The sequence below is a fragment of the Pristiophorus japonicus genome, chromosome 9 (assembly GCF_044704955.1).
Source record: "Pristiophorus japonicus isolate sPriJap1 chromosome 9, sPriJap1.hap1, whole genome shotgun sequence".
Taxonomy (NCBI): Eukaryota; Metazoa; Chordata; class Chondrichthyes; family Pristiophoridae; genus Pristiophorus; species Pristiophorus japonicus.
The window spans coordinates 4,358,060-4,368,978 of record NC_091985.1 but is presented as its reverse complement, the minus strand read 5'-3'; the positions used below and the strand labels follow the sequence as shown (position 1 = coordinate 4,368,978).

At 50.2% G+C, this 10,919-nt stretch overlaps 1 protein-coding gene across 1 annotated transcript in view; it reads left to right on the top strand.

Annotated features, from left to right (window-relative positions):
* The first annotated feature begins 6,255 nt into the window (after nucleotides 1–6,255).
* LOC139272549 (cingulin-like protein 1) overlaps nucleotides 6,256–10,919 on the top strand; it is a 38,134-nt gene continuing 33,470 nt past the window's right edge. Inside the window, exon 1 of the mRNA XM_070888607.1 lies at nucleotides 6,256–6,846. Within this exon, the coding sequence (XP_070744708.1) occupies nucleotides 6,378–6,846 (469 nt within the window). The 5' untranslated portion in view covers nucleotides 6,256–6,377. The remainder of the gene's footprint in view (nucleotides 6,847–10,919) is intronic.

The following is a 10,919-nucleotide window of genomic DNA, read 5'->3' as shown; positions in this document are numbered from 1 at the left end:
CACAGATGGTTATCCCTTCTCTTACAGTCTTTCCTTCTCATTGGGATATATTTTTATTGCAAGTTATGAAATATCTCCTTCAATGTCTGCCACTGCTCATCAACCGCCATATTCTTTCGTCTATTTTCCCGTCCACTTTAGTTCTGGCCTAGCTTCTGCTGGAAGATTTCCGGGGCCGGACTGATGCCAATTGGCATTCTATTATATTGATATCACCCCCATGGAGTCTGGAAAGTGGTGAGGTAGGAGGACTCTGTGTCTAGTTCACATTGCAAGAAACCCTCCTTGCAGTCTGCTTTAGTGAAGACCTTTACATTTGACATCTGTAGCAAGATATCATCGATCACAGGATGTGTATAGTGTCCACGTTTCAGGGCAGTGTTCAGATGTTGAGAGTCGATACATACTCGTATATTTCCATTTGGTTTTTGTACAATCACTAGACCGGATACCCAGTCTGTCGGTTCAACAACTTTTGTGATGATTTGTCGATTTTCCAAATGATTGAGTTCCTCTTTTAGCTAGTGTTTGTTTGATCGCTATTGGCACCCGTCTGGGTGGCATTACAGCTGCTGTCGCTGATTCATTCATTTCAAGTGTCCCTGGCATGTGTCCAAGTTCCTCAAACACACCCCAATATGCATTGTGACAGCAGTTTTTGACGCTAGCGAAACGTTTGCCTTGTTCGTAGTTTGCGATTTGCGTGGTTCATTTACCACTGCGATATTCTGCTGCTGCTCTTTTATCAGTTGTAGCTGTTGAGCAGTGCGTGAGCCAATCAGTGATGCACTTTGGCCCTCAATATTCACAAAGGGCCAACGTACTTTTGCTTCTTCTTTGTATTTTCCAGTGGCACATTTCACGTCCCTACCACTGGAATAGTTGCATGGTTGTCATATAGTGACAGTATTGACATAGATTCTTTTATCTTTAAGCCTTTTGGTAAGTATCTAAGAGGCAGCACATTGCATGTGGCCCCACAATCTATTTGCATTTTTACCATTTGACCTTTAATGGAGAAGGTAGCCATAATCTTGTTAGGATACTTTCTGTCAGCTTTGTCCTTGATTGTACGATCAACTTTACCAAGCATCTTTACAGTCATGACTTCAAAATCAGAATCACAACTCTCTTCATATAGTGCATGAACTTTTGGCTTACCCTTATATTTAGGGTTATGTGTAGACTTCTGCCTCGATCCACTCCATCTGCACTTTGAGAAAAGTGATTTTGTTTGCTGCAACTTGTGCAGCACTTCCCATATGCTGGGTGTTTAGTTTTGACAGCTCATGTCCTTTGCCACAATATCTATAATTGTTCTGAACTCTTTGTCTGTGAATTCTTTCTTTGTGGGTTGGGGTTTTTGACTGACAGCTTTGACATCTTCAGAGTCTGTTTTAGTGAGCGCATGGATTTCATTTTTGCAACTGTGGCCTCTGTGGCTTTACAGAGCATTTATCGAGTGTTCGGCTTGATTCTAGCAACAGCCTCTTGCGCAGAATGCTATCAGATATTCCACAGACTATGCAGTCTTTGATGAAATCATCCCTCAAGTTGCCAAAATCACATGACGATGCTAGCTCTCTAACTTTCATGAGATATCTGTCAAACCGCCCGTCCCCTTGTACACAGTTGTTAAACTGGTACCGTTCATAGATGGTGTTGGTTTTACCTGTACAGTGCTCTTCCCAAACCTTCAAAATAATCTACATTTCCTGCTTGTCTTCCTCTGATTTGTAGGGAAGATTATTGTGGATATCTAGGGCATCGCTGCCAATGGCAGTGATAAACATTGCAACCCTAACTCTCTGGTATTCCACAATATTCGTGATAATTTCATAGCTGTCCTACAGCTGTTTGAATTTATTCAAGTTGGCTTTCTTGCCGGGCACCTGCAATGGAGGTGGGCGAGGAATGTGCACGTGTGTTGGCACCGTGTGGTCATGATAGCTCGCTACAGTTTAGGACTTTGAGTTTGTCACATACATGTATACAGTTCAAATACCCAGAGGACTAGAACAAGTCTAATAGTAAAATATCGTGGCCATGTAATTGTAGAAATACTTTTTCGATTGAGGCTGTACAATCACTGATGTCACTTTAAGTTAACTTTACTAATGCCTCTCGATTATTTTACAAGCTTATGACCATTTATCACCCTTCATGGATCCACATGCAATGTGTAGGAAGCACGCTCTGCACTGCACTGCTTAACGTCGATTTCCATCGGCTCGACAAAGTCTTACACTTCCAATATTTCTGTCGTAGATGCGTTCGATGAAAGATCGGAAGTCTCCACTTCTGACACCATGAGTTTTATAGTCTCTTGAACACTCTTAGTTCAACTTAACTCTATTTATTTGGGAGATCTCAGAGAGCCATGTGGAGATTTAAGATGGCGTTCCTTCATAGACCCTCTCTCTCAATACAGCTCCCTATACCTCCCACCTAGAGGGCGTTATATAGTATCTCGTTACATGTGTGAGTATGTGAGAGAGTGTGTGTGAGAGAGAGAGTGTATGAGTGTGTATGTGTGAGAGTGTATGTGAGAGAGAGTGTGTGAGAGAGTGTGTGTGAGAGAGAGTGTGTGTGTGAGAGTGTGTGTGTGTGAGAGAGTGTGTGAGAGTGTGTGAGTGTGCGTGAGTATGTGTGTGAAAGAGTGTATGAAAGTGTGTTGTGAGAGTATTTGTGTGAGAGAGTGTGTGTGTGTGAGAGTGTGTGTGAGCGAGTGTGTGTGTGAGCGAGTGTGTGTGTGAGAGAGTGTGTGAAAGTGTGTTTGTGTGTGAGTATTTGTGTGAGAGAAGTGTGTGTGTGTGAGAGTGTTTGTGTGAGAGCGTGTGCAAGAGAGTGTGTGTGTGAGCGAGTGTGTATGTGAGCGAGAGAGTGTGAGAGTGTGTGTGTGTTTGTGTGAGTGAGTGAGTGTGTGTCTGGGTGAAGAATTGGGAATGGTACCATAGTGGTGATTGTTGGGGTAAACGGAAGACTTCTCTCCCTCAAGGAGAACTCCCTGATAAGGAATCGACACCCGCCCGTCATAGAATCACTCGGTTAACCGATTTTTATTCAAGCATGCTAGAGAAGGGTTCCGATGAACACTTCCCCGGTCAGAGGTTTCTACATCGACAGTTAGACATTTTTCGAGGTGTGCGACCCTCCTACAGAACCACCAATTGGCCGACTGCTCAAACTGGCTCTGAGTGGTTACCCTCACCTGTCCATCTCCCATGGCATCACCCTCCCATAATGTGTTGTTCAGTGGTGTCCAGTTTGCCTCAGTTCCACATGGCATGTTGATTAACTTTGTTTCCCAGGATGGTGCCTCCTTACCCTCTCCCAAGAACTCTAGTCAGAACTACCAGTCAATCCCATCCCGTCCCCATGCTGCTATAACCCATGTTCCCAGACAAGTTCCGAACTGAATACAGTTTCCATGAGTCTCTACTAAGGTTAATCCAACAGATGGTTCATTAACCATCAGGCTTTGCTGCCTCCCTCTTCTTAACCCAATGTAAGCGAGTGTATAAGCGAGTTTTACATACAAGCAGGGCCATGTGTCGGATCAATTCACCACCTTCAGTATTCACTTTCCTGACCATCTGTCTGTTTCTAGTGACCGTATTTTATCCCCTTACAGTGATGTTCCTGGAGCAATAATCCAGCGGCCTGGGCCAATGATCCAGAGACACAAGTTCAAATCCCACCATGGCAGCTGGGGAATTTAAATTCCGTTAATTAAATAAATCTGGATTAAAAAGCTAGTATCAGTCATGGTGACCATGAAACTACGGGATTGTTGCAAAACACCCATCTGGTTCATTGGTGCCCTTAAGGGAAGGAACCCTGCCGCCCATACCCGGTCTGGCCTATATGTGACTCCAGACCCACAGCAATAGGGTTGCCTCTTCACTGCCCCCTGACATGACCCAGCAAGACACTCGGTTGTACCGAACCTCAACAAGAAATTACCACCACACGGACTGCAGCGGTTCAGGAAGGCGGATCACCACCACCTTCTCAAGGCGATTAGAGATGGCCAATAAATGGCGACCTTGGCCACATCCCGTGGTGCTCGGCCCAGACTGATGATTGCAGGTGAGGGGAAGACTGCAGAGAAGGTCGGGAAATTGTGACTCTGGAAGATCAGCCTGGCTTTAAACCCTTGGAAACTGCAGGAAGAGGGGAGGCTGAGGAATGTGAAGACTGAGTTGTGCTGGGAGTTAGTGCGCTGATTCCTGACATCTCCGTGAGCAGGTCGGGAGGAGGGAAGCTTTTCGGACCAAATATCACAGCCAAATTTTACACAGGATTACACGGGATATACGGCACGGGAACAGGCCATTCGGCCCAACCAGTCCAGGCCGGCGTTTATGCTCCACTCGAGCCTCCTCCCGTCTTTCCTCATCTAACTGTATCAGCATAACCCTCTATTCCCTTCTCCCTCGCATGCTTGTCTGGCCTCCCCAAGACAGACTTGCATTTATATAGCGCCTTTCACAACCACCGGATGTCTCAAAGCACTTTACAGCCAATTAAGTACTTTTGGAGTGTAGTCACGGTTGTAATGTGGGAAACGCGGCTGCCAATTTGTGCACAGCAAGCTCCCACAGACAGCAATGTGATAATGACCAGATAATCTGTTATTTTTGTTATGCTGATTGAAGGATAAATATTGTCCCTGGACACCGAGGAGAACTCCCCTGCTCTTCTTTGAAATAGTGCCGTGGGATCGTTAATTTCCATCTGAGAGCAGACGGGGCCTCGGTTTAACGTCTAATCCGAAAAACGGCACCTCCGACAGTGAAACACTTCCTCAGTACTGCCCCTCCGACAGTGCGGCACTCCCTCAGTACTGCCCCTCCGACAGTGCAGCGCTCCCTCAGTACAGTCCCTCCAACAATGAAACACTCCCTCAGTACTGCCCCTCCGACAGTGTAGCACTCCCTCAGTACTGCCCCTCCGACAGTGAAACACTCCCTCGGTATTGCCCCTCTGACAGTGAAACACTCCCTCAGTACTGCCCCTCCGACAGTGAAACACTTCCTCAGTACTGCCCCTCCGACAGTGCGGCACTCCCTCAGTACTGCCCCTCCGACAGTGCAGCGCTCCCTCAGTACAGTCCCTCCAACAATGAAACACTCCCTCAGTACTGCCCCTCCGACAGTGTAGCACTCCCTCAGTACTGCCCCTCCGACAGTGAAACACTCCCTCGGTATTGCCCCTCTGACAGTGAAACACTCCCTCGGTAGTGCAGCACTCCCTCAGTACTGCCCCTCCGACAGTGCGGCACTCCCTCAGTTCAGCCCCTCCGACAGTGCAGCACTCCCTCAGTACTGCCCCTCCGACAGTGCGGCAATCCCTCAGTATTGCCCCTCCGACAGTGCGGCACTCCCTCAGTACTGCCCCTCAGACAGTGCGGCACTCCCTCAGTACTGACCCTCCGACAGTGCGGCACTCCCTCAGTACTGCCCCTCCGACAGTGCAGCACTCCCTCAGTATTGCCCCTCCGACAGTGCAGCAATCCCTCAGTACCGCCCCTCCGACAGTGCGGCACTCCCTCAGCACTGCCCCTCCGACAGTGCGGCACTCCCTCAGTACTGCCCCTCCGACAGTGCGGCACTCCCTCAGTACTGCCCCTCCGACAGTGCGGCGCTCCCTCAGTACTGCCCCTCCGACAGTGCAGTGCTCCCTCAGTACCGCCCCTCCGACAGTGCGGCACTCCCTCAGCACTGCCCCTCCGACAGTGCGGCACTCCCTCAGTACTGCCCCTCCGACAGTGCAACGCTCCCTCAGTACTGCCCCTCCGACAGTGCGGCGCTCCCTCAGTACTACCCCTCCGACAGTGCAGCAATCCCTCAGTACTACCCCTCCGACAGTGCAGCAATCCCTCAGTACCGCCCCTCCGACAGTGCGGGGCTCCCTCAGTACTGCCCCACCAACAGTATGGTGCTCCCTCGGTACCGCCCCTCTGACAGTGCGACACTCCCTCAGTACTGCACTGGGGTGCCAGCCTAGATTCTTTAATGCATCTACCGTATTCGCCTGAATGTGGTAGCGAGTTCCACATTCTCACCACTCTCTGGGTAAGTAAGCTCCTTGTGAATTTGCAGAACTTTGAGAGTTGTGGCGATGACAAAAGCCTTCCTGTCGACGTAGACCGTGCTGCCTTCCCCAAGCTCTCTGTCGACACTCCTCCTATTACCCAGCCTGACATAAACGCAGTTACACCACATCCTGGTGTCACACTCACTGCCTGGGCTCTTGGTTGACAGGAGAGCTCTCACCAAGTTACAGCCCTCAGGACTTGTCTGGCAGAGTTGGGTAACAGGCGGTGGGGAGTATCAGTCCCGCTCTGGCAACACACCACAGCGACAGGCACAATGGAACACCAGAAGGGTTTCAGGCGACAGACCCTGCCGCATTATCGAAAGGTGATAACATCGCTTGTGTCTCTCGCTGAGATGGCCGTCCGTGCTGGTAACCAAAGGCTGAGCGACACAGAGAAGGCCAGGTGGGCAGCGGAGGTGGATTCAGCTCTGGCTGAGATCAAAGAGGCAGTGGCGGGAGGAGAGGAGATCAAAGGTGATGTGGATCGCGAGACCGAGGAAACACCAGTGGCACACAACGATCTGGAGGAGGAGATCGACACGATGAGAAGAGAGCTGCAGGAGGCGGAAAAGGAATTAATAACACAGGAAATTAACAAAGAAAAGAGCAGAGATGATCTTCAGAAAGCCCGGGCGAAGCTAATGCGGGCAACAGAAACCCAGAACACCATTGCCACGCGCATAGCAGCGAAAGAAACGCATCGCAACATGGGTATTGGCCTGATTCTCATCCCCTTTATCGGTAAGTGCTTGGAACTTTAAGAACAAATTGCTCCTTTTTCCCAGTTCCGTACATGTGACAAGTCACGCAGTGCGGACTGCGACCTCAGCTCCCAACCTCTGCTGGGGTCACTCCACGTGAGGGGGGCAGAGAACTCTGCATCGGTCTATTTGCTGTAACCGTTCTATGATGCTAGAAATTGGCAGGGCTACAGGAAAAGGGCGGGGGAGTGGGTCTAGCTGAGGTGCTCTTGCAGAGAGCTGGCACAGGCTTGACAGGCCCAATGACCTCCTGTTCTGTAACCATTCTGTGATTCTATTCTAACACAAATCATGGTGAGGATTCTAATAACAAATTCCAACTCACCTGGGTGGGTAGACCATGATAGTGAAGTGTGTACATGGGCTGTGGGAGGGGATTAAATGGGTGGGTAGGGTCTGTGATAGGGGAGAGTGTACATGGGCTATGGGAAGGGAGAGTGTACATGGGCTGTGGGAGGGGATTAAATGGGTGGGTAGGGTCTGTGATAGGGGAGAGTGTACATGGGCTATGGGAAGGGAGAGTGTACATGGGCTGTGGGAGGGGATTCAATGGGTGGGTAGGGTCTGTGATAGGGGAGAGTGTACATGGGCTATGGGAAGGGAGAGTGTACATGGGCTGTGGGAGGGGATTCAATGGGTGGGTAGGGTCTGTGATAGGGGAGAGTGTACATGGGCTGTGAATTGTAGAACCATAGAAGTTTACAGCTCGGAAGGAGGCCATTTCAGCCCATCATGTCCGTGCTGGCCGACCAAGAGCTATCCCACCTTCCAGCTCTCAGTCCGTAGCCCTGCAGGTCACGGCACTACAAGTGCACATCCAAGTACTTTTTAAATGTGATGAGGGTTTCTGCCTCGACCACCCTTTCAGGCAGTGAGTTCCAGACTCCCTCCACCCTCTGGGTGAAAACATTTTTCCTCAAATCCCCTCTAAACCACATATTTTAAATCTATACCCCCTGGTTGTTGACCCCTGTGCTAAGGGAAACAGGTCCTTCCTATCCACTATATCTAGGCCCCTCAATGTTATACACCTCAATCAAGTTTCCCCTCAGCCTCCTCTGTTCTAAAGAAAACTACCCCAGTCTATCCAATCTGTCCTCATAGATAAAATTCTCCAGTACAGGCAACATCCTCGTAAATCTCCTCTGTACCCTCTCTAGTTCAATCACACCTTTCCTGTAATGTGGTGACCAGAACTGCACGCAGTATTCCAGCTGTGGCCTAACCAGTGTTTTATACAGTTCAAACATAACCCCCCTGCACTTGTAGTCTATGCCTCAGTTCATAGAAACATAGAAACATAGAAACATAGAAAATAGGTGCAGGAGTAGGCCATTCGGCCCTTCGAGCCTGCACCACCATTCAATAAGATCACCTCAGTACCCCTTTCCTGCTTTCTCTCCATACTCCTTAATCCCTTTAGCCGTAAGGGACATATCTAACTCCCTCTTGAATATATCTAACGAACTGGCCTCAACAAATCTCTGTGGTAGAGAATTCCACAGGTTCACCACTCTCTGGGTGAAGAAGTTTCTCCTCATCTCGGTCCTAAATGGCTTACCCCTTATCCTTAGACTGTGACCCCTGGTTCTGGACTTCCCCAACATTGGGAACATTCTTTCTGCATCTAACCTGTCCAGTCCCGTCAGAATTTTGAATGTTTCTATGAGATCCCCTCTCATTCTTTTAAACTCCAGTGAATCATCATCATCATAGGCAGTCCCTCGAAGCGAGGATGACTTGCTTCCACGCCAAAAAGGGATGAGTTCACAGGTGTTTCAATGAAGGACCTAATATTCCAGATCCTGAACTACATGTTGAAGGGTGGAAGATGCCTGTGCGTGGATTTTTTTAACGTGGGGTGGCCGTTGCACACCAGCCACCACACGGGCTTGACAGAGCGAGGTCTTGGTCCAGTGGCAAGGGTTAACCAGGACAACATGGAGACCTGCTCTGCTGCACGGACCCAGCGCGCACACACATCGCAGTGTGGGCTGGCCCCGTGCTGCCCCTGGGCCCTCGCCTCTCCTGGGCCCCGAACTCTCGGCTCTCCTGGGCCCCGGTCACTTCCCTCTCCGGACTCTCGCGGCTCCTTCGCCCCTCCTGCTGCGCCTGCCCGCACCGCGATCAGCGACCTGGCTTCGCAGCCGTCGCCCTCCTGCAGCAGGGTATACCACCGTACACTGCTCCCTCCAATGGCCCCGGCCTGCAAGACCATCATAAATAAATAAACAATTACGATAGATAAACAACTACGCATAGATATGGAAAACAGTCAACAGAGAAACTTATCCCACCCACAAAGCAAGCCTCCCGTCAACCATGACAGAATATTATTGACAGTGGTCATAAGAATATGGTGATAGAAAGGCACATACAGAGTTTAAAAAGAAACTATAATGGGCTCAATTTTCCCAAAGTCCGTTTTCTGGCACATTGCCAGAATTATGCCTGTTTTTCTAGGCCAGAAATTATTTGCCAAAGTTTCCCCAATTTAGAATTCAAATTTGGCGCAGCGCAGCGTGTCCAGTCGCCTCGGGGGTGGAGCCTGCTGTCCACGCCGAAAAACGTTGCCACACCTTCTGCGCATGCGCGGGAAAAATAGTTACGTTGCAATGGATGCGCATGCACAGTATAGCTCCGAGCTGGCAATCGGCCATTTTTAAAGAGGCAGTTGTGTGAGAAGGAGTGCTGTGTGAGAAGGAGTGCTGTGTGAGAAGGAGTGCTGTGTGAGAAGGAGTGCTGTGTGAGAAGGAGCGCTGTGTGAGAAGGAGCGCTGTGTGAGAAGGAGCGCTGTGTGAGAAGGAGCGCTGTGTGAGAACGAGGGCTGTGTGAGAAGGAGTGTGAGAAGGAGTGCTGTGTGAGAAGGAGCGCTTTGTGAGAAGGAGCGCTGTGTGAGAAGGAGTGCTGTGTGAGAAGGAAAGCTGTGTGAGAAGGAGCGCTGTGTGAGAAGGAGTGCTGTGTGAGAAGGAGCGCTGTGTGAGAAGGAGTGCTGTGTGAGAAGGAAAGCTGTGTGAGAAGGAGCGCTGTGTGAGAAGGAGCGCTGTGTGAGAAGGAGCGCTGTGTGAGAAGGAATGTGAGAAGGAGTGCTGTGTGAGAAGGAGTGCTGTGTGAGAAGGAGTGTGAGAAGGAGTGCTGTGTGAGAAGGAGTGCTGTGTGAGAAGGAGTGCTGTGTGAGAAGGAGCGCTGTGTGAGAAGGAGCGCTTTGTGAGAAGGAGCGCTGTGTGAGAAGGAGCGCTGTGTGAGAAGGAGTGCTGTGTGAGAAGGAGTGCTGTGTGAGAAGGAGCACTGTGTGAGAAGGAGCGCTGTGTGAGAAGGAGTGCTGTGTGAGAAGGAGCGCTGTGTGAGAAGGAGTGCTGTGTGAGAAGGAGAGCTGTGTGAGAAGGAGCGCTGTGTGAGAAGGAGCGCTGTGTGAGAAGGAGCGCTGTGTGAGAAGGAGCGCTATGTGAGAAGGAGCGCTTTGTGAGAAGGAGCGCTGTGTGAGAAGGAGTGCTGTGTGAGAAGGAGCGCTGTGTGAGAAGGAGCGCTGTGTGAGAAGGAGCGCTGTGTGAGAAGGAGTGCTGTGTGAGAAGGAGAGCTGTGTGAGAAGGAGCGCTGTGTGAGAAAAAGTGCTGTGTGAGAAGGAGTGCTGTGTGAGAAGGAGTGTGAGAAGGAGTGCAGTGTGAGAAGGAGCGCTGTGTGAGAAGGGGCGCTGTGTGAGAAGGAGCGCTGTGTGAGAAGGAGCGCTGTGTGAGAAGGAGCGCTGTGTGAGAAGGAGCGCTGTGTGAGAAGGAGTGCTGTGTGAGAAGGAGCGCTGTGTGAGAAGGAGTGCTGTGTGAGAAGGAGTGCTGTGTGAGAAGGAGCGCTGTGTGAGAAGGAGTGCTGTGTGAGAAGGAGTGCTGTGTGAGAAGGAGTGCTGTGTGAGAAGGAGTGCTGTGTGAGAAGGAGTGCTGTGTGAGAAGGAGCGCTGTGTGAGAAGGAGTGCTGTGTGAGAAGGAGTGCTGTGTGAGAAGGAGTGCTGTGTGAGAAGGAGTGCTGTGTGAGAAGGAGCGCTGTGTGAGAAGGAGTGCTGTG